Raw genomic sequence first — 24,109 nt, 5'->3', positions numbered from 1 at the left:
GTGTGTGTGATGCAGTGGGGAGCGATAGTGGAGCGGTTAGCGCGCTGCGCTATGAACCCGGCGACACGGGTTCGATTCCCGCTCACGGCCAACACCAGTGACGATTATTTGAACCGGTCCTGGGCCTCCCCTAGGTCGACTCAGCCTCAAATGAGTACCTGGTGCAGTGTGTAAACATTGCCACTAGGGAGACAAAGGCGGTCGGTCGTGGTGCTGGCCACCCAACCCCCTCGTGTACCGTTCCGGCCTTCATAGGTGCTCGCTAACAGCACTTGCCCCTACAGTCTGTTAAGGCTATATGGGCGATTTCGATTTAAAGCTTTCGTGACTGCAGGGATTCATCTTCTTGGTTCTTTCGGTAAAGTCACGTAGAAGGAAAGTAATAAAATAATAAAAATAAATTTTTTTAAAATAAAATTATTTTATTTTATTATGTTTTATTTTTATTATTTTATTACTTCCCTTCTACGTGACTTTACCGAAAGAACCAAGAAGATATATGGGGGATCTTTATATTTGTGATGCAGTGATCGGTGAGCTGCGCTTATGAACCCGGCCGCACCCAGTTCGATACCCGCTCAAGGCCAACACCAATGACGAATATCTGAACCGGTCATGGGCCTCCCCTAGGTCGACTCAGCCTCTAATGAGTAGCTGGCGCGGTGTGTAAACGTCATAATTTGGGGGGACAAATGTGACTGGGCGAGGCGTTGGCCACACGACTCATGACGTTGTACGCCATGCTGACCTAAATAGGTGCTCGCTAACAGCCCCTGCAGTCTTCATATCAAACACACGTGCCATATATAGCGAGGCGTGCGCTTCTGTGAATGCCGCCTCGGGTACCGCACAAATAAGTGCCCCTGCACGGGGGTGGTTTGCAAATTCGCACGTGTCCAAGTTATCTCGACGGTAGGTAGGTAGGTAGGCAGGCAAAGAGATGAGCAGATCAGTAGGTAGACATCTACTCGGGCAGGCAGATAGATAAATGAATCGGTAGGTGGATAGTTAAGCTAGGCAGGCATGTGAGTAAGTTGGCCACCATCGTTAACTTAACACGCGATTGTCCTCGGGTAGAGAGAAGTGCACCATCTGACCTTTTGATTGTAACAGAATGTTGTTCCCTTTATTTATTTATTAGTGGCTTTGAAGGTTATTCCTGCATCAAATGCTCGCGCTAATTAATGAGAGGCGGATCACTGCGGGACTTCCACAACACCTGTTCTTGCGGCGCTTTACCAGGCGGAGCGGAGGCGGGGTGAGGGGGGGGGGGCAAAGACGCCGCGCAGACGGCGACCCCCAGCGCGTCGACGTTTCAAATCCTCCATCCGTTCTTGAGCCGTCTCCTCAATTTCACATCGGTGTGCGTCCACCGTCAATTTCCACCCTCGGCTGCCACTGCCCACCGACCCCATTTGCCTGCTCGCCACAATCATTCAAATTCGTCAAGCATCCTGATGCCTGTGTGTGCGTGTGTGCTTGCGAGATCAATGATCGCAATCGGAACACCGAGCTATTTGGAATCTCACCGCGCCAGATAAGGAGGGCCCCGATGCTTCTAGTTGGAGGGGAATTTTCCCCCCTTCAATATACGTGATATTTTTTTGCGTGCGGCACAATAACTTAAAATTCTAATTCGCAAAGTCGCGGACATTTAATATAAAACATTGCCCTTTATCGGGAAGCGACGCTCACGGGAGTCGCGTTCCAGTGTCTGTGAAATGTTGTCTTTGCAGGCGTGTGGTGATGGTGGCAGGGGAGGGGTTGGAGGTGCGGGAAGAGGGGTGGGGGGTCTCCACTCAATATCGGCCCTCACGCCCGGACAATAAATTAGAGGTTAGAGGTGACAGAGGTGGCTGAGTGACTCAGGGAAAAATGGCACGGAGGCAAGTACCACCGAGATCCTGGGTTCAAATTCGGGTTATCGCCTGCCTGTGCTTGAACCGAGTTGCAATCTTCAACCCGAATCAACCAGACAAAACTTCATCCCATCTTCATGGATGTTGGTTGAACTTATTACGTAGTCAAACGCGCTAATCAGAGGTGCGAGGAAGTGTAACAAATCTGTATATAAAAAAAGTCACAAATTGTCTGTTTGTGGGTTTGTGTGTGGGTTTGTGTGTGGGTTTGTGAGTGGATTTGTGAGTTCGTGCGCTTGCGAAGGATTTGGCTCTCTATCAGTGGGGTTTACGTGATATAAAATAGGCAGGTACCACGCCGTAAGCCTCGCCGTGAGCAAGCGCTATTCCTTTTTCACATCCGTCAACTTTAAATTAGTTTAATGAGCGATTTAGTGCAATTTTTGTGCGCTTTATCTTTATTTATTTATTATGCGTGCACGACCATACCAAGTCGCACGCCTTCGGTGGGAGTGAGGGGGACATTTTATTTAGTGTTAAAAATGCTATCAAAATATACACTAAACGCTCAGGTAAATGCTTCACTGTGTCATGTCCCCCCCACCCTGATGCGTGCAGTTACTACTATACAGTCGTTATAATGCTACCACTATAGGCCGTAAATATTACTGCAGAGCGGCCGGGGAGAATTTGTATGGGGGGGGGGGGGGTCAGGGGTAGCATCCCAGCCCCAGCCTGCCAAGGTGCCACCTCGGCCGGCTGGACAATCTAGGCGAGGCCGGAGGCTCTGCACGGGACTAGGCCTCACCACGCCACTCTGTCAGGTGAATACTTTGTGCTATAGAGTCGATATATACTGCTATAGAGTCAGTATGTACTACTGTAGTGATAGCAGGTACCACCACAGTCAGTATGCACTTCCGCTAGATTTTTAAGAGTAGATTTAAATATTTTTTGACCCGGGCATTGCCGGGTACTTCCCGCTAGTTAAACATAAACAACAGTTCTAAAGAATTTTTTTTTAAATCTAGATTTAAAAGTGCATAGCTCCAGTGGCTTCAAATATCTAAATCATCAGCCACGGTAAATCCATGATATGAAGCTCTTCCCAGGCCCGCCGTGGTGGCGAGATGTTAACTCCCTCACCTGATATGCCAGAGGTCGTGGGTTCGATCCCGACCCCTGAAGCCTGCATGTTTAGAGTTCGCATGTTATTCCTGTGGTCGCGTGGAATTTTCTCCAGGTCCTCCAGTTTTTCTCTCCACCTTTACAATCAATGTGTGTTTAGAGTTATTTGGCTGCTATACATGTGTAATAACAGCCATAGAGGGCTCACGTGGTGATTGGCTTGCCGGTCCCGCTTTGTAGCCAATAAGGGGTGAGCCAGGGAGCATGGCCTCGGCGTGATCACGGCATGTTAGCAGGGGTGATTGGCCTGGCCGATCGGGGCCTCAGCTAATGGGAAGCCGGATCAGAGGCGTGGTCCAGGGATTGACGGGGAACCATCTGGAACGGTCAACGCTGACTACGGAGGATTGGCTTAGGGGTACCACGTGACCCAGGGATTAAGAGGAGGAGAGAGAGAGAAGTCGGGAACAGACCTGGGAACGAAAAGAGCAGGGGTCACGCGCGTACGGGGCTCTGGGTGCCACGTGCGCGGTGGACTTAGCTGGGAGTCTGCCCGCTTCCCGTTGTCTGTCAGCAACGGGGAGCGTGTGAGTGTAACTGTGGAAGTTGGGAAATTAGAAGGACTGATTCCGGAAGCCGTCTCGAGAAGGTTTATTACACATGTTCACATGACCATAAGCCACTTCGTTGAGTTAACATTTGTGGCCAGGTCGCTTCTGAAAAAGAGCTATGTAGCTCAGTGGGCCTTACCTGGTAAAATAAAAATAAAATAGTTTAGTTCAAGAGTTTCTCACTCTCTCACGATCCCAATATACATCCAGCGCATGGGCCGATCTCGTCGATCCATTTCCACGGCGGACGTCCCTCCGGGCATGTCCTCTCCTTTGGCTGCCCCTGTGATTCGTTTCAACCAACGGACATCAACCCTTCCAGCGCCGGTGTGCTTCCCAATACGACGTCTCTTTCATTTGCGTGATATCTCGTATTTACATGTTTTTTTCATTTACCAAACGCGTGATGTTGATTCTAAATGTGGAGGAAAAAAACCGGAGGAACCGAAGAAAAATCCACGCGACCACTGGGACAGAGGAACAAACAAACTCCAAATATACAGCAGCAGGCGTCAGAGTCGGAATAGAAACCCCCGACCTACTGCATACCAGGCGAGGGAGATAACATCTCGCCACCAAGATGTTATCCATCTAGGCTCCCTCGTTCTGACCCTCGGTGTAATCCCAAGCATTCACCTCCCAATGTTACAAGTGGAATATAATTGGGGGAGGGGGGTTTAGGACAATATATGAACAACTATCTTTACTACCCGGCTTCGCCCGGGACTTGGATTCTTGTCTTGGATTAATTTCATATTCCCTTATATTTCACTGATAAAAATTGATGCTTGCAAGAAACGAAAAAAATCCGAAACAAATAAATTTAACTAAATCGGATGTTTTTCACTGAAGGAAATTTTAACCTTAACCCACTTATACATAAGGTCGATTTAGGCAACTCGGGAAGGGAATGACGTGGCGAGCTGAAAATAGTCGCGTTCCGTTAGAAATTCCAGACAGCATCAGCTGTGCAAATTTCATGACGTCGGAGCTCAGCGTTCGAGAGTTTTTGTTGCTTCACACAAACAGATGTTGTTTCTGCTTTATATTTAAGAGCGAGCTGAAAATAGTCGCGTTGACTTAGAAAATCGAGACAGCGATGCCACGCATTTGTGCGGATACACGGCCTACGCGGAGGGTGGGGGGGGGGGGGTGCGTGACGTCAGCAGGCACACTGCGTGACGCTGCCGCATGCGGGTGACATCACAGATGTGACGTCACAGCTCACTTGCCGTGCAATATACAGTATTATATCCATTATTGCCCCACGCCACCCCCCACCAAAATACAAAACTCTATTTTCATACGTTTTGCATTGTGTACAGTTTGGAAACTACCCACATGCCAAATTTAAAGTTTGTTGCATGTTGGGAAGTACGCTAAACATTTCCAACAGACACACACATTCATAAATTTCCCTTCTACATATATATATAAAGTAGATAAAACCCAACGCAGGAGTTTTTTTGCTGACGCCGGGCCAGCAGCCTCGGGCTTCGTCCAGCCACGCGCACGCCACGTCCTTGGTCACTGTCTGCTCCCCACCCCCCCCCCCGATCCTGAGTGGCGGTCCGAGCACCTGTCTCTTCTGGCGGACAGGGCGGTAGAGGGGGATGGCTCCGTCCACTTGAATTAGGCGCGACACGGCGCGCTGCCCTCCCTGAGCTCGACGACGGTTTTGCTCGCGACGCTGGGGGCAAACGTGTAACCAGAAAGAAAAAAAAGAACATCTGGCAGCAGCCACGAGACGCTCGCGGCTGCCAAGATGCGCGTTGTGCTGTGTGTGAGGAATGTCGCGGTTTTTAGCATGTTTTTTTTTACATAGAAAAAACTGATTACGGTGAATTAGACGAGATACCGGATGTGCTCCAGGTTCAGCGAGCCGCACGCGTATCCCTGCGTACGCGCGCACGTGTGTGTGTGTGTCCTGCGCGCTTGTGCATGTGATCGTGCCAGCTTGAACTTCATACTCCAAAAGTATTTGTACCACAAGGGCGTGCGTGTTTGTGCATATATTTCTATGCAAGCGTAAGCACGCGTGCGTTACAGGCACATGTTCCCACAACAGCTGCTTAGCCTTTAGGCAAGGGTGTCTGCCTCGGAGCAGTTTTCCCTTCCTGCTCTTGTATCTAAAGTGGTTGGCACCACCACCACCACCACAGGTCCCATTACCTCCACCACCAGACACATCACCTTCACCGCCACTCACACCACCTTGTACCACATTGCTTCCACTCAAACTCTGTCTCTCTCTGCTCATTCACTCACCAGCTCGCAACGTCCAGAACCGAGAGCAGATGGCGTGTGGCATTGACAGGAGACTCCTGCGCGAGCGACCGCTGGTTCTTTCGGTAAAGTCACGTAGAAGGAAAATAATAAAATAATAAAAATAAAACATTATAAAATAATTCTCACGACGTTTCGGCCACAACGCAAGCAGCCGTCTTCAGGTGGAGAACAGGTCTGTCGAGAAGACAGCGTCTGAATGACTCTGCCTTCTCGAAGACGGCTGCTTGCGTTGTGGCCGAAACGTCGTGAAAATTATTTTATTATGTTTTATTTTTATTATTTTATTATTTTCCTTCTACGTGACTTTACCGAAAGAACCAAGAAGATGAATCCCTGCAGTCACGAAAGCTTTAAATCGAAATTTGATGTTGCGATTGTCGATTTCCAGTGCTGCCCACCCCCCTTCTACTCACTGCATCAGCTCCACCTCTGGGTGTTTATGAAGACGAACAAGGCATGACCTCACCTTGCGTAAATGAAGGCTGCACTGTTTTAATTCGTACGCACAATGCTGCTGATGATGATTATAAGGCTGGAGGAACCAGACTGCTGCTGCTGCCCGTGTACAATATTTTGCTGCTACTGCACATGCTACTGATACTTGTGCTACTGATGCTGCTGCTGTTGTTTCTGCTGCTACCCGTGTATTATTATCTGTTTCTGCTGCTGCTGCTGCTACTACTGATGCTGCTGCTGCATATGCTACTGATACTTGTGCTGCTGATGCTGCTGCTGTTTCTGCTGCTACCCGTGTATTATTATCTGTTGCTGCTGCTTCTGCTGCTGCTACCGATGCTGCTTGCTTCACAGCACGCCGTTGGTGCAGGGTGGCAATCTGTGAGCGTTTCAGCTGAACTCCCCGTGCATCACTCCCACTCCGAACTATCCGTTTGCCTGTGCGCTCTCCGGAGACGAGGCGGAGGACGAAGGGCGACCTGACCAACAACCGGCTATTCGGAATGTGGACCATGAATCAAAATATGTATTTATACTGAAGGAATCCTGCGAGCTTTAAAAATGTGTTTCAAAGATGTCGAGTATCAGGACCGTGAGAGCTGGTGGAGTCTTCATCCAGTGGCTAGACCACGGCTTTTGATGCTGCTGCTGCTGCTGCTGCCGATGATGATGATGATAGGATGCACGTAATGGCTTCACGTGGCCCATGCATTGCATAGCAACGTGAAAACAGAACTGATTCTAGACTTGAATCGTGACAAAGATTTGCGGGGGGCGGGGGTGGGGGCGAGGGGAGTGACATTTGGGGCGAGGGGGGTGATGGGGGGGGGACCAGTACACCCCCGAGTTCACACAATGACAAAACGCTCTCATTCGCACCTTCGCCAAACGGCCTCCCTTCCCCACACCGTCGCGACACAAACCCTCGTTTTAAATGATCCCCGTGTCTACGTCCGATCCCATCCTCGCAGAATTGAGACGCGTTCGCATCTGTGCCCCCCACCCCAGCCCAGCGATGCCTCGTTGCGTCGTAATTAAGCCGTTCAAGCACGTGGCGATGGATTGGTTCATTGGTTAACGTCGATGATCGCGCTCGCGACACGAAGGCGCGGAATCGTGCGCGAGTGCGGATCAAGTTCTGGCCTCGAGTACCTGTGTTGAGTAGTTCCGAGGGACGTACTCGGAGACGGAGGTAAGTTAAGGGTTTCCGCCAGGGTTTATTAAAGCTGTTACAATACTACACAGCAGGGTACACAACTCCCAGGGGCTAGGGATCCTACTCTGAGTCCGGGTCCCTGCCGGCTAGCTCCGGTCTCTCTCTCTCTCGTGTCGGATCGTGGACTCTGCCGACTCCACCGAGCGGAGAGAGAAGCACCTCTACGGCTACCACCGGCTTCTCCCCAGACTCCCTATTCGATCCCTCTCTCTACCCACTGGTTCCCTCTTCACCCTGCTTACTCTACCCGTTCCCACAGTGACCCCGCCTACGTCACGGGGTATACCTTAAGTACCCTAGGAGACGTGACGTCATCGCACTGAACGGCACACCTGACGTCACGTCCCCATTTTACTCCTCTACACCTGTAACGGTGCACGCACGCGATTGGTTCGCGCGGATCTCTGCGCGGCCACTCGAGGCGCGCCACATTCCACCAGCATTGGAAGGGGGAAAAAATGGAATCGCGACTTCGAATTTTGACCGATCCATCGAATCGCGAAGGTGGCGACTCAATGGAACGCGGTCGCTGCGCCGTCGAACGGAGTTCCTCTCGGTCTCCCCCCCCCCCCGCGACTCCGCACTCGCCATCGCTCGCCTCTCCGTGCTGGTGAGCAGGGAGAGACGGGTGAGCCAGAGATGGGGGAGTGTTGGTGGTGGTGGTAGCGGTGGTGATGGTAGCGGCGCGGGTGGTATTGGTGGTGGCTGTGGAGGAGGCTCGTGAAGGACGCGACTTGGTCAGTGGGAGGCAGTCGCCCTCCAACAACAACGAAGGGCAGAGGAGCGACGCTCACAACAACGATCGAAGCGCCCGGCGGATAAAATGTAGCAAAGTTGACACAGTAGGGGGGCACAGCTGCTGCATCTGCCAGCCATCTCAGTCCGTTAACCCATCGCACCTGGGTCTGTCCCGTGACCTCCTGTCAGCGACCCATCGACACGTCACGTGGCCCTCGGAGTGTACCTGGCCTGGCACAGCCGTCGTAGTGACGTCACAGTCACTTGGTGGCGAATGGCGGGTATTGATATTGGTGGCTGTGGTGGTTGGTGGTGGTGTTATGCCTACAGAAGGCGATGCGTTTCGAGTGGTGACGTTGGCTGTGTTGGCGACAGCGGTGGTGGTGGCGGTGTGCGTTGCACTGCAAACTCGGCGACCCCAGTTCACCGCTGACGATTATTTAAACCACTCCTGGGCCTCCCCTACGTCGACTCAGCCTCGGATGAGGTCCCTGGTGCGGTCGGCACGTGGTTCCGTCACACCGACTCCCACGTGTGCCGTGCCGGCCTTAGTAAGTAGCTCGCTAACACCACTTGCCCCCTCAAAAGCTCTGTTAAAGCTACACGGAGGGGGCGGCGGGGAGGATGGGATCTTTGTCTTCATAGCGCCGGTGGCGGAGGCTGTCGCGGCGAGGTGACGATGAGAGGGGCGGGCGAGGTGGATCGACGGAAGTGGCACGGGAAGCAGCAGCAGCAGCTGGTGTCTGGGTGGCCGGGGTTAGCGGGTGACAGAAACCCCGTGCCCAGGGACTCACGCCTCATTAGCCATTAATGAAACAATCGACAAACGTGATGAGAGCATGCATTATCATTAGCGCAGGGCACGGCCCGGTCAGCAGCCGGCAGCTCGCACACAATGGACCCCCCCACCCCTCTCTCCCCACCCCCTCCATCCCTCCTTCCCGCTCACAAATCGCTCGCCGCCCGTGCCATTATCGATACAAGCTGGCGGTGGCATGGGCATCTCCAACCTCCCCCGGATTTTTGAAAAGGTCTCTTTCCCTGCCCTTGACACCTTCTGATGATAGCGACGGACGGGGTGAATGGGGGGTGGGTGGGGGGGGAGTTCTCTCTCCACCAGCAACAAACGCAGCTGCCAACACAATCTGCCACACATGCGGCATCTCTTCTGAGTCGGTGATTTAGACGAGGCTGCGAGCACTGCACGTGCACAGGATGGGAGTCGTCCTTGCTGTTTGCGATCATCATCATCATCAGCAGCAGCAGCAGCAGCACACGTGCGAGTGCTGTGATGCCCATATACGGCTGCGCGGGGCAGCCGCGGTTTGTCAAAGGCAGAGGCGCAGCTGTGCAAGTTCTCGCTCACGCCGCCGCTGGCGGTCGGACCTCCACCGGAGGGAGCTCTTGTGAGCGGGTACGCTTCCCCGTCTGACTTCTCGGCCTGACTTTGGTAGCGGTGGGAGTTCCCACATTTTACTTTGCCACGCGCGTATCACCAAATGGACTAGCTGTGGTGTGTATACCCATTGGACGGGAGGGGCATTCAACTTCCGTGCCGGGAGATCGAACCGGCGATACTATGCATAATGTTAAACGCTTTGTCAATCCACTCCTGGATGAAGACCTCCACACACCAAGCCAGTCGGGGGGGAGGGGGGGGGGGGTGGTGGTTTGACCATACTTCTCCGCGCTGGTCAGTGCAGGACGGTTGCGCACCCACCGACATCGGCCACCGATGTTCGCCGTGGCCGGGAATTTGTGCGCCACCCACCCGCCCACCCACCCGCCCGCCCGCCCGCCCGCCCGCCCGCCTCGCTCCGCTCCGACCAGAGCAGCGCCGCGCGTCTCGGTGATTGTAACACAGGCGCTCTCCGGCGACCCCAATTCCTCTACGTCCGACCCCGTGATCTCGCTCAGATCATCCCGAGTCCTTTCTCGACCGATGGAGCCGCGTGTTTCACCGCGACGCCGATAACGCCACCCGTGTTATTGTCTGGGGGGGCGGGGGGGGGGCTGGCTGGCTGACTCAGCGGCTCGTCGGTGGCCTCGCGTTCGTCCAGAACAGGTTTGCGAGTTCAAATCCTGCTTGGGAAGATTGCTCTCAGCCCATCGTCGTCGTAACCACCCCCCCCCCCCCTCACGGAGGTCGATACAATTAGCAACACTTTGTGCGGACGTCCACAAGTGGGGGTCCTACCGAGAGGCTCGCTCCCATTGTCCATAGGGTTGTGGAATTTCCACCACCGGTTCAGGGCTGTAACCGGGAGATGAGCATCGCGATGATAATAACAGCAGCGTCCAGACTGTGTGTCTCACACGCCCGTTACGGCGACGCTGCGCGGTCCGATGCTCAACTGCAACACCACCCTTTAAAAAAAAAAATCAGTAATAATAAAATGTAAGTAGCCAAATAAATGAAGGAAAAAAAAAACGCGCCACCAAAATCTAATTTGCAGTCCCCACCAGCAATATCCTTGAGCAATTATTGACACGCTCATTAAAAGCAATTATTGCATTTTATTATTAAAAAAAACACCATCACCACCACCACCACCACCCAGAGGCATGGGTCCGAGACAGGGTGTTCACTCGCGGGCTCCGTGTTTGGATTGCAAAACCTTCGCTCACTTTGGTCTGTTTAATGTAATTTTTTTAAATGTAAACCTCATTTAACCGATAAAAAAAAATATGTTTAAGCCATTAAAAGTTCAAAAGCAACAATTTGCCGCGTTGGCCGAGCTGCGATCGTAGCCCAACAGGAGAGCTGCGGGGTGGCAAGCCGCTCCAGTGAGCGGGGACATCTGCGAAAAAGAGCTTTACAGCTCATCGGATTCCTCCAGTACAAATACAGATTCTGATGATTCTGGGGCCACGCGGTGCTGCTTGCCACTTGGACCGGGCCCACGTGTGCCCCCGACTATCAGCTGCTGCAGAGAAATCCGCGGTTCGAATTCCGGCAGACTACCTGGGATAATACTGACGTGTCTGTGTGCGTATTAACACAAAGGAAATAACCAGGCACCGCCTGATGATGCTGGTTGTAATTACCGGCGAAACGTCGTACTCGAATTGTAAATGTTGTGGGTTTACCCTCCAACACAACGGTGTATTGAGCTTGTAAGTAATTTGCATGCTTTGTTTTCGTGACAAATATTACCAATTGGCTGTGTCGGGTGGTGGCGGGTTTAACGACACATTTATATTCATGCGGTCTAACACGAACAATATTTATTGTGGAGAAGCCGGCCATTGTGTGCAGGCGTCAAGGTCAAAATTTGTCAAAATTGTTAAACAATTACCTCCCTGCAAATGACTCCATTGAGATCACACGCAGCGAACAACCCTCACCGCTGACTCGCTCATGCGATTGGCAGGCCAAGTGTCGCACAGGGTGGCAGCTCCCGCTCGGGGTGCCCTTTAAAACGTGTGAGATGTGATGTGATGCAATTTGGTTATCACACTTATGCAGTGCTCTGAGACGCCCCGGAGAAACGTGTGTTCTATCAAACACACAAATCATCATCATCATCACTATTAATATGAACCAAATCACTCTCGAAATCGCACAACCTAATTGCCTGCAATTGCATTTTCATAATTATATGTTCGCTTGTCGAACCAGCTCGTAAGAATGTACAGTTGCGGATGCTAATATTCTCGAGACGTTAAGGGAAGTTGAGCTCTGGACGATTTGGGCTCACGCGTTCAGAAGAGACCGAGGAGATGCAATGAGAAGGGCTGGGGAGAGATTCCACCGGTGCAAGTCTGTAGGCAGGAGGAGCAGAGGGAGGGTGTGTGCCTCGAGAAGAGGCACGGAATAGACGCTCATGGAGAGAGACACAGAGAGAGAATCTGAGATGCCGATCCTGGGCTGCGATGGGACTCCTGGACCATGACGAAGGAACTTACAGGTCATGGTTGACCGCGTGTGCGTGTGTGTGAGTACGACACTTCACGTGGCCTCAAGGTGCACATGGCCTGGCACAAGCGTCGAGGTGACGTCACCGCCACTTAGTGGCGAATGGCGGTTGTTGTTGTTGTGAGTACGACCTGGATCGGCAGGACTCGTCGCTTGAAGGGACAGTGGCCGATGGTCAAGACGAGGGCCCCCATGATGGCGAGATGTTAACTACCTCGCCCGGGATGCAGGTCATGAGTCCGATCCCGATCCCGACCCTGACGACTGGATATGTGGAGTTTGCATGTTCTCCCCGTGGTCACGTGGCTTTTTCTCTGGCTCCTCCGGTTTTTACCTCCCCACTTAGCAATCACGCGTTCAGACTATTTGGCTGCTCTAAATGTCCACACGATAAGCCACTTTCGTTGAGCTTTCCTTTACGGACAGGTCTCTTCTGAAAAAGAGCTCTACAGCTCGGTTGAGTTTAGACTCGTCACGATGTGGCAGCTCAAGGAGGGAACGCGCGGAGATGGAGTGGTCACATGAGCTCATCCAGCAGCGGATTGACGCATCAGCGGATACATCGACCTTACGGAACGCGTGTTGTGGGGAATCGCTTCCATCGCCCATGCCCGCCTGGAAGAGACGCTCGGTGACGCCGCCATGCCCTCGCATCGTGTAAATAGAGGGTAGTTAGCGGGTGAGTGACTGAATGCGTGGCGAAGGCGGAGTGCTGCCGCGGTGATGAGCAATGTTGTAACTGCCACGGTGACGAGTCTCGCGCGCGCGGCACATCACGGGCAAAGCGTGACGCGGGGGGGGGGGGGGGGGGCGTTAGCGGCGAAAAGCTAAACCACGATTTAAAGCTTTCGTGACTGCAGGGATTCATCTTCTTGGTTCTTTCGGTAAAGTCACGTAGAATGGAAATAAAAAAATAATAAAAATAAAACATAATAAAATTTCAATTTAAAGCTTTCGTGACTGCAGGGATTCATCTTCTTGGTTCTTTCGGTAAAGTCACGTAGAAGGGAAATAATAAAATAATAAAAATAAAACGTAACAAAATAATTCTCACGACGTTTCGGCCACAGACCTGGTCTTCACCTGAGGACGGCTGCTTGCGTTGTGGCCGAAACGTCGTGAGAATGATTTTGTTATGTTTTATTTTTATTATTTTATTATTTCCCTTCTACATGACTTTACCGAAAGAACCAAGAAGAAGCTAAACCACGTCGGACAAGGTCTTTATCGCCCACCTCCCCACCCCATCCCGTACGACCACCACACCCAACACTCACCCCCGCTTCTCGCCCGCTAGCTCGTGCGAACGTCGTCGTGTGGATGCAAATCTATCGCTCACTCCGCCGTGCAACGTTGTGCGCCCACGGACGATGACGCGACTCTTCCTCTCGGGGCCGACGAAGCGGACCGGAGCTGCGGACACTTGCGCAGCAACGCAGACGAGACGACGAAGACGAGGCCGCGAGTGAAGAATGGAGATTGATCAATCAAATCGCGATTCACAGAATCGACGGGGAGGCAGGGCCCCGTGCCATGCACACTACGCCCACTGGCCGTGGTGCTAAGCCGCACCAAACCACTCGTGTACCATGTTGGCCTTCATCCGGCGCTAAAGCTATATATGGATTCATATTCTTAGGTTTTTTTGGGTAAAGTCACGTAGGTAAAAAAAAAAATTATTAAAAGTAAAATAAATAAATAAAATCACGACGTTTCGGAGGCAACACAAGCTTCCGTCTTCAGGTGGGACCGTCACAGTACGATAGCTGTATCAAGTGAGATAAATTCCAAGAAACAGTATTTGTACCGTTATTTTACTTTTATTAATTTTTATTTTTTACCTACGTGAATTTACCGAAACAACCTAAGAATATGAATCATTGCAGTCACGAAAGCTTCAAATCTAGAACTATAGATGGATCTTTGCATATAAACATCGTCACTCGGGAGACAAAGGCGGCTGAGTATGTAATTGCGAATTTACGAATGCTGAACTTCTTTTTCACCGCACGTAGCCAACCGTGAAAAACGGAGGTGCGAGAGAACGACACAAAAGCACACACAAACAAACAATCCCCTCTCTCATAGGTACGCCGTACCTGCCTGCATGGGTTGCTCATCGCTAAAAGCACTTGCCCCAACAGCCTGTTCAAGGGCTATAAGGGAGAGGAGGGGGGGGGAGGGCATCATTGTGTTTGTGCGTTAACATCAGCACTGGGGAGACAAAGGCGGCCGATTAGCACGCTTGAATACGCGCGGTGCGAAATAAGTTCAACGCGCGTGCATTGCCACACGCCATGCCCTCTCTCACGAGGTCCACTCGCCCCCCACCGCCTGTTGATGGGCCGTACGGCATGAGAGGGGGCATAGCTGTGTTGGTGTGTGCGGCGCCACGCGTGACCTGCTGAGCAGCTGCAGCTGGGAGTAGAGGTAGCGCAGCAGGGCGCGACGGCACACCACCTCGGCGTGGCAGTCGTTGAGCGCCAGGCCCGCCACGCTCATGAACTCCCCGTGTAGGCACTTGGTGCCCGTGGCCAGGCAGACGACGCGCGCCTCGCTCGCGGGGCCCCCGTCGCCTGCAGTGGGCACAGCGCACGCACGCACGCATCATCATCATCATCACCATCATCACCATTATTTTCACAATAATCACCACCGTGGTCTTCACCATCATTACAATGATCATCACCAACAACATCATCATCACCAACATCATCATCACCACCATCATCACCACCATCATCACCACCATCATCACCACCATCATCTTCACCATTATCACCACCGTCGTCTTCACCATTATTACCATGATCATCATCACCATCATCATCATCACCACCACCATCATCACCACCATCATCACCACCATTATCTTCACCATTATGACCACCGTCGTCTTCACCATTATTACCATGATCATCACCAACATCATCAACATCATCATGATCACCATCATCAACATCACCATCATCATCACCATCATTACCATCATCGCCACCATCATCAGCAGCAACACCACCACCATCACTATCATTACCAGTGGCTTAATTTTGCATTGAATGTTTTTGGGACCCCCGCCACCCGATCCCCCTGAATCATCAGACATCATCAACCTTCCTGTCTGCTGCATTATAGTCATCATCATTTACATCAGCCATATTTTTAGATCATCACATCCACATTACTATAACTCCTGGGGTGCACTACTGCCACAATCAACAAACCTCCCTGTCAACTACATCATCACGATGCATACAACCAACGCCCATCGTCCACACAGTCATATAATCGGTTGCCTACGTCGGGTGCGAAAGAGGGTCAACATACATCATCCTCCCCATCAACTGCACCATCACCATTTCAGTCGCGACTTCCTCTGTACAGAACGCCGCCACGATCATCATCATCATCCAGCCTCCTTGAGCTCCCCACCCCCTTCTCCACCACGAGGCCACGGGGGGGGGGGCGGGCGGCGGGGGGGTCCCACGTCAAACGGCACGAAGCGAACCCAATCCGCTCCCACGCAGGAACTAAATTAAAATCTCGCGTCCTGGTTAGGAGGCGGGCGGATGTCTCAGCCGGGCAGAACAATTTGAGCATCACAGAGGAATGGCGCTGTGAGAAATTACTCGAATAAAAGCTTCAGAAAAGAAGTTGATTGGGAGCCGAGACGGCACGGGTTGGGAGAGATACGCGGCACGGTCAGGGCCCGCTGCGCGTCGCGTTATCTCAAACGTGTGACTGCAAACCTCCGCACGCTGTGCTCCGGTTCATAACAAACGCAAAGGCGTCCCGGGTAAACCAACAGGCTGTTTGGGGCAAGTGTTGTTGTCGGCGAGCAACTGTGAAGGGCTCGGAACGGAGCACGACGGGAGTGGGGTGACGGAACTACGGCCGGCCGCTTTTGTTCTCCCAGCGCCGATGTTTATACACACGGCACCAGGTGCCGATTTAAGGCTGAGTCAACCTGGGGGAAGCCCATAACGGGTGCAGATATTTATAACCGATGTTGGCCGTGAGCGGGAATCGAACTCGACCACGGTGAGAGCGAGAGAGAGATCTACCCCTCGGACAGCAGAACTGGCTGCTTGGAATGCACCGGGAGTGAACCGTGGCCCAAGTAATTTTCCGCGGAGATTTTTAATTAGATTTTAGATTTTTTTTCACGTCTTTAGCCGCGGCAAGCATTTATTTATATATATAACAAAAATATGTAAACTTTTTTTTCGTTTGTCGATATTAAGTCGAGTATCTTAACACATCGCCAGCATTAAAGCCTGCGGAACTTAATGACAAAGCCGCACCACAATCGTGTCGGGTGAATTAACCAGACAGCCATCATAGCTCGGTTGTAGTTGTTCACACATTCACTGCAGTGGCCTCATTAGAGCTCTGAAAATCACTCTAGAGGCGTTTGTTTCTTCTTTTATCAATGGCGAAGCTTCCAACTCGCATGGGACAACGCCGAAACACACGGCCTGGGTGTGTAGCTACGACATGAGAGGCATCGCCATTGGCGAGCGATATCTGAACCGGTGTTGACCCTAGAACTACCCACACCGGCCTCCCACCTACACAAACCCGCACTGTCCTGCCTGGTGAAGTATGGTCAAAACAGTCACCAATGACTGGCACGGCACGGCAAGGCCCCTATAATTATTGCCACTATATACAATAACAAATGTGTAGTGACATCGCTGGATCTCACTGTGCAGTGCCGGCCCTAGAGAGGCACGGCGTGCGGTGTAACGACATCGCGGACACCACGTGGTGTGGGTGTAGTACCGGCCCTAGGGGGGCCCGGTGAGCGCTGGTTGATAGCGCTGGGTGGCACCACGCTTGGCGTGCAGTGCCAGCCCCTACAGGACAGGGTGTGGGAGTGCCGGCCGTATGGATGAGGTTACTAAAGGCCGTGGCACTCTGGTTTACCCGAGAGGGCACGTGACCGGCAAAGTCTACAAAGGGGCCCAAAGTGGGGGCTAGGGGTGGTCACATGGTTGGGATCCAGATCCTTCCTGAGGATTCTGGAAGGTGGGCGTGGCCAAGGGCGGAGCCAGCCACGCCGCAGAGAATAGAAGCCGGGTCCCCCAGAGGGACCAGGGTTGTTGTTGTTCATCCTGAAGAAACCTTCGTCTACGTCCTACGTTCTACAAGTCTCCAACACGTGGACCTGGACCCGAGCTGTGATCCCGGTCCGGAGTAGCAGTGACGTTGTAATTAGTGGAGTTAGTCTGGTGACTAGTGCAGTAACTAGTGTAGTTAGCCTGGTGGTCACCACGTGGCTAGCTACACCAGTCACGTGGTATCTAGTGTAGCTAGCCTGGTGGTCACCACGTGGCTAGCTACACCAGTCACGTGGTAACTAGTGTAGCTAGCCTGGTGGTCACCACGTGGCTAGCTACACCAGTCACGTGGTAACTAGTGTAGCTAGCCTGGTGGTCACCACGTGGCTAGCTACACCAGTCACGTGGTAACTAGTGTAGCTAGCCTGGTGGTCACCACGTGGCTAGCTACATCAGTCACGTGGTAACTAGTGTAGCTAGCCTGGTGGTCACCACGTGGCTAACTATACCAGTCACGTGGTAACTAGTGTAGCTAGCCTGGTGGTCACCACCATAGGTTGTTGTTCTGTTAAGGGGAAAGTTACCCCGTGTGTTGGAGTTAAATAAATGTGTTGCCTCCAAGTCTGGGTCTGCACTACACAAATATAATGCATTCAAAATATCAATCAAATGAATCCGAAAATTTGACTCGGGCTCGCAGCACAGATGCGCGCATTAAGCACAGCCAATATATTATGTAATTATAATAATTTCTCGTGGTTCCATTTTCTTCTAAATCTCCCCCGCACCGCCCGGCCCCCGCGTGCGAGATATCAAAGCCTCGAGCGCAATCTTTTAGGTGGCTGATAATGAGCGAGTGAGCGCGCGCGCGCCTGGGATGCGAGAAGAAAAATTAAATGTGCGGCGCCATCTGAAATGAGCTTCATGTCACGACTCTGAGGGCCCCCCCCTTTTCTCCCCCTCCATCCTGAAGAAGGAGGAGGAGACGGGGCGGTTTCCGGGGGGAGGGGAGGGGGCGCGCCGCTTCAATTCGCCGCAATTACGCGAGGAAATTAAAAGAGTTGCCTGGTTTTTGCCATGCGGACAAGATCATGTGATTGGCAGAAATTATTATAGTTTTTGGCCTTGTATATCATTTTTTTTGCTTTCAAGGAGAGGGGGGTTGGGTGGGTAGGTGAGAAGCTATGAGGCCGCTGAGTGATGGTGGCGGCTGCACCCATCTGCCACCCACCCTCCGCATCGCCCCCCCCCCCTTGCTCTCCATCAATGCGCCCCCTACATCTCCGCTAATACTCATCCATTAAACCCGAGCAATCAATGATCGCTCCTCTCTCTCATCCCGTGTCCCCCCCCCCTCTCTCTCCCTCCCCGTGCCTCCCCACCCCTCTGTCTTTCTGACCAAAATAAATTATATTATTAAACCTCGCCGGCTGACATTACTTTAGAAGTCGCAGAGCTTTAAAAAGCAAACGCCGGCTCAATTCATCATTTTATTAATTCATCTTGTGAAAGACAATTACTACTTTGCTCAACAGCGTCCGCCAAGAGAAAACTATTTCTTTCTGTTCTGCTCAGCTCGGGGCTTCTCTCGTCTCGCTCTCTCTCTCTCTTTTTTCTCTCATAACCGCAATGGGATGGGACATCTATGTGAGTGTTGTTCCAATCGAAACTATACAAAAACGCAAAAACTCAGTTTAACACGTAGGCTTTCGCGACCAATATTATTCATAATCAACGTTTTTGGGTTTAGATCGCGTTATTTATAAATGTGTCGTAACCCTCCACCACCCGACACGGCCAATCAGTCTGGCGAATTGCCCGATGATGCTGGATGCAATTACCAGCGAAACGTCGTACTCAAATTGTAAATGTTGTGGTTTCACGCTTCAACACACCGGTGGGCTAAAGCAGTGAACTATTTGTCTTTTGTCAACGTGACACTTTTTTACTGATTGGCCGTGTCGGGTGGTGGAGGGTTACGACACATTTATAAATAACGCGATCTAAACCCAAAAAGTTGATTATGAACGCAAAAACTATATATTTTTTAATCAGCTCAGGCCCACACTAAGCAATTGAGCTCTTTTTCAGAAGCGACCTGGTCACAAATGAAAGCTGAACGAAGTGGCCTATCACGTGGAGATGTTATAGCAGCCAAATACTCTGAACGCACGTTGATTATGAATGTGTAGGAGGGTGGACAGCTGATGTGATTGGTTCATAGATGTCCGTGTCAGACACCGCTGAGATCCGGCCTTCAAATTCGGGTTTCAATTGGCCCTTTGTGAAACCGGGTTCCCAAGCGAGTTGGTGGTTCGGCAAGGTCAACGAGGACTTTACAATCACGGAAGGAATGTAGATGTTTCAAACACATATACATCGATACAAATACTCCACATTCAGCCTTTAATAGACTGTTATGACAATTGCTGTTAGCAAGCACCTATTAACACTGGCAAGGCACACACAGAGTTGGTGTAGTCAGAACCACGCGCTGCCGCCTTGGTCTCTTGCGGCGCGTAAAACAAGTCAGGCTTGGACCGGTTCGGATATTCGCCACTCTCAGACACACATCTTACACACATATTACATATAGTAATAGGTTTTTACCCTTTCAACTGGTACAAAAACGGACACCTTTATACAAGGCATCATGTTTGCAATAACCACAACACAAGCAGTCAAAATGCAAACAAAAAGAAACAACTCTGATAATGATATGCACTGTCCTTGAAGTTGATTGGTCCACACCCGAGACAGCTTTTCTTAGAGCCTAGTCTCCATTGGTGTTGGACCAGATGACGCCACATCACATACACATCTTACACACACACACACATCTCATAAATCGCACACGCACATCTCATAAATCACACACACACATCTCACACACATCACACACACACACACACATCTCACACACATGTCTCATATACATTTTACACACATTACACACCTAACTTACACACATCACACACACACACATCTCACACACATCACACACACATCTCACACACATCACACACACGCATCAGACACACGCATCAAACACACACACACACACATCTCTCACACACACACGTCTCATATTAACCTTACACACATCACACACAGGCATCACACACACACACACGTTTACACACATCACACATAGACCTTACACACGTCACACACACGCATCACACACACACACAAGTTTTACACACATCACACACAGACCTTACACACATCACACACACGCATCACACACACACACAAGTTTTACACACATCACACACAGCACACACACGCATCACACACACGCATCACACACACACACAAGTTTCACACACATCACACACAGACCTTACACACATCACACACACGCATCACACACACACAAGTTTTACACACATCACACACAGACCTTACACACATCACACACACGCATCACACACACACACACAAGTTTTACACGCATCACACACAGATCTTACACACATCACACACACACAACACACACACACAAGTTTTACACACATCACACACAGACCTTACACACATCACACACACGCATCACACACACACACACAAGTTTTACACGCATCACACACAGATCTTACACACATCACACACACACAACACACACACACAAGTTTTACACACATCACACACAGACCTTACACACATCACACACACGCATCACACACACACAAGTTTTACACACAGACCTTACACACATCACACACACACATCACACACACAAGTTTTACACACATCACACACAGACCTTACACACATCACACACACGCATCACACACACACAAGTTTTACACACACCACACACAGCACACACACGCATCACACACACACACACACACGTTTTACACACATCACACGCAGACCTTACACACATCTCACACACGCATCACACACACGCAAGTTTTACACACATCACACATCACACACACACACATCACACACACACAGACGCATACATCTCACCCGCCACCACACACACTCCCGCAGCGGGCCTCACCGCGGGTCAACACCATCCCGGCCAGCACCTTGCGCCGCTCAAGGAGCGCGGCGGCCACCCCGCCACGCGCCGCGGCTCCTCCATCTCCTCCTCCTCCATCTCCTCCTCCTCGTCCTCCCGCCAGCTCCGCGAACTTATCGAGCACGAGGCGCGCCACGCGGTCCGCGAGTCCCTGCAGCGAACACCGCCGAACGCCCACGAGGGATCAGTGGCGGCAGGGAAAACGCTCGTGTAGGTGGGTGGCCGGGGGTGGGGGGGGGGGGTGCAATTGAGTGTGGGGGGGGGGGGAGAGGTCATAGATGTGGGGTAGCGGTTGGGTGGGGGGGGCAGTTTTACCCGGACATTTGATCTCGGGAATTATCAGAATGGACCCCCCCCCCCCCCCACCTGGTCCTCATCTGAAATTATTCCCCAGGCCTGCGAAAAGTTTTCAACGACCCTGATTGAGGGTCGGCTGACTTTCCATGTTGCTGTCCCTTGATTCATAACACCCATACCCCCCCCCATCCCCCCCACCCCCCTTGGCTACGTAACACGTGGATCTTTTTGGCGACTCGACAAGGGCCAACCGTGGCCGAGGCATCGCGCGAATTCCAAATTGACCACGCGGATTCAGAACCAATGTCATCATCACCGTCTCAAAACTCAACAGTGCTCCAAAGACGATGAGGAGATTAGTTACGATGATGATCATCATCATCATCGGTCCGCTTGTTTGCTCAGGAAAGCCTCGCTGAGTCTCACGGCTGTATTTCAAGAGGGTCATGCCAAGCGTGTGACAGAACCTTCGTGCACCTTAATCGCCCCAGAATTAATGCGCGCACACGCGTGGGGTGAGCGATTACTGTCTACCCGGTCCGTCTCTATAGTTTACGACCGTGTCTCTCCATGTCTATCTCGCCGTGTCTCCCGTGCGTGTCTCGGTTGACTACGTACGCTGCGAAATAAGTTCAACATACTAAACTGAAACCAAACGAATGTTTTTAATCTTACCAGTTAAGACCCACTGAGCAAAATATCTCTTTTTCAGAATCTACCTGGCTACCAATGACAGATCGACAAAGTGGCTTATCACCTGGAAATGGAAGCGGCCAAATAGTCGAAAGGCATACATACACACGTGCATGGCGGAGCAACCCAATGCGGTCCAACACCAATGGAGACTAGGCTCTAAGAAAAGCTGTCTCGGGTGTGGAACCAATCAACTTCAAGGACAGTGCATATCATTATCAGAGTTGTTTCTATCTTAATTTTGGAGCTTTCGTGACTGCAGGAATTATTCTTTGGTTCTTTCGGTTAAGTCACGTCTAAAGATATTATTTAATTTATTATTTTATCTTTAGACGTGACTTAACCGAAAGAACCAAAGAAGGAAGAGTTGTTTCTTTTTGTTTGCATTTTGACTGCTTGTGTTGTGGTTATTGCAAACATGATGCCTTGTATAAAGGTGTCAGTTTTGTACCAGTTTAAAGGGTTAAAACCTACTACTATATTTTGCCACTGGTAAAGGAGATGTCTAAAAGATACACACGTGCAGGCATTCTTCTCTGCGCTGCTGGACACGGGCCTCCCCAACGCTGTGAGAACTTTGGGGGCGTAAATGACGAGACTTTCATATGTACTTTTTTCACTTATGCCCAGGGTCGAGGTCAACATCGCCATTTGGGAGACAAAGGCGGTCAGCTACGTGCGGTTCTGGCTTTACAAAATCCACCTCGCCAGTGTGTGTCGTGCCAACCTTAATAAGTGCGCTGTAACTTACACGTCCACTGGCCTTCCGGAACTAATTGGGAGTGGGAAGAAGGTAGGCTGGTGCATTTTAACGACTTTTTTATATAGTTAACTTGCTTGCATTCACCTTGAAAGTTTATCGGCTTCTTTTACTTGAATTCATTCATTACCTTTGTCTCTTTCACTCCCCCCTACAGTCCCCTTGCCGTTCAAAATGTTCCTTACCCTAATTAGGGCAATTATGTGCTGTGTAATTCCCATCACGCAGGCGCACACAGCGAGCGAAATGCGGGCCCGACACACGTGCTGTGCAGTCGCGTAATGAGCGAGGGCAGGAGGTGGCCAAAGCTACAAGTTGGGGCCCCCTTGACAACCACCATGTGATGTGCTTTCAACAACAGTGTAAAAGAACAAACGCTTATTTTAAAAGCGATTCAAATAGATTTTTACGACAATACTTTCATTTACGTTTCGTGATGAATTTTAATTTTACTAGAGAAATAACGTGATATTGCAAAGACACTTCTACGGAGCTGTATGGGCTGCATTTTGCGAAGACGGAGCGCCCCATACAGCGTTAAATGTTCGAGACCGTGAGCGTAACGATGATGTGAGTAGGCAAGAGAAGCCGTGATATACAATAGCCTAGGTGCGACCGTGCGAGACAAATCCCTACCTGACCGATTGCCGCACCCCCTGAGCTGCCAATGTAGTTTCTACGCCACTGGTGTCATACCAAACCAGTTCACGCGTGCCTTGTTGGATGGCCTTACGGATGTGCGTGTGCTGCTCAATTTCTCGGGCGGAAATAAAATTGAAAAAAAACATTGCTCGTGTGTCAATTCGACAACGATTCGATGTCAAGTTCATGAAAAGCACGCTGCTCTTCTCAATGCGGTCACTCACTGCATGTCACGTCACGCCTCTGTTTTGTCCACCACCTGCACCACCGAAAGTGACCCCACACATCTGATTTTATTTTCTTCTCACTTCTCACGGATGCCTCCAGAATTGTCAGTCAGCAAACTTCTCTGGCACCACCCTCCCCCCCCCCCCCTCTCAAAAAATCACCGCCACGTAT

General features: G+C 51.1%; 1 protein-coding gene across 3 annotated transcripts in view; it reads right to left on the bottom strand.

Moving 5' to 3' along the window:
- Positions 1-24,109, bottom strand: part of LOC144955399 (double-stranded RNA-specific editase 1-like) — a 235,329-nt gene that overhangs the window by 57,976 nt on the left and 153,244 nt on the right. For all 3 annotated transcript variants that reach the window (XR_013641699.1, XM_078885652.1, XM_078885737.1), the window contains exons 4-5: positions 21,298-21,469; positions 14,618-14,792 (exon numbers count right to left, since the gene is read on the bottom strand). Coding sequence is in view for 2 of the 3 variants with exons in the window: in XM_078885652.1 (XP_078741778.1) it covers positions 14,618-14,792; positions 21,298-21,469 (347 nt within the window). In the remaining variant the exon portion in view is untranslated. The remainder of the gene's footprint in view (positions 1-14,617; positions 14,793-21,297; positions 21,470-24,109) is intronic.

The sequence above is a fragment of the Lampetra fluviatilis genome, chromosome 1 (assembly GCF_964198595.1).
Source record: "Lampetra fluviatilis chromosome 1, kcLamFluv1.1, whole genome shotgun sequence".
Classification (NCBI taxonomy): Eukaryota; Metazoa; Chordata; class Hyperoartia; order Petromyzontiformes; family Petromyzontidae; genus Lampetra; species Lampetra fluviatilis.
The sequence above is the reverse complement of the archived record's forward strand: the minus strand, read 5'-3'. Positions and strand labels throughout refer to the sequence as shown.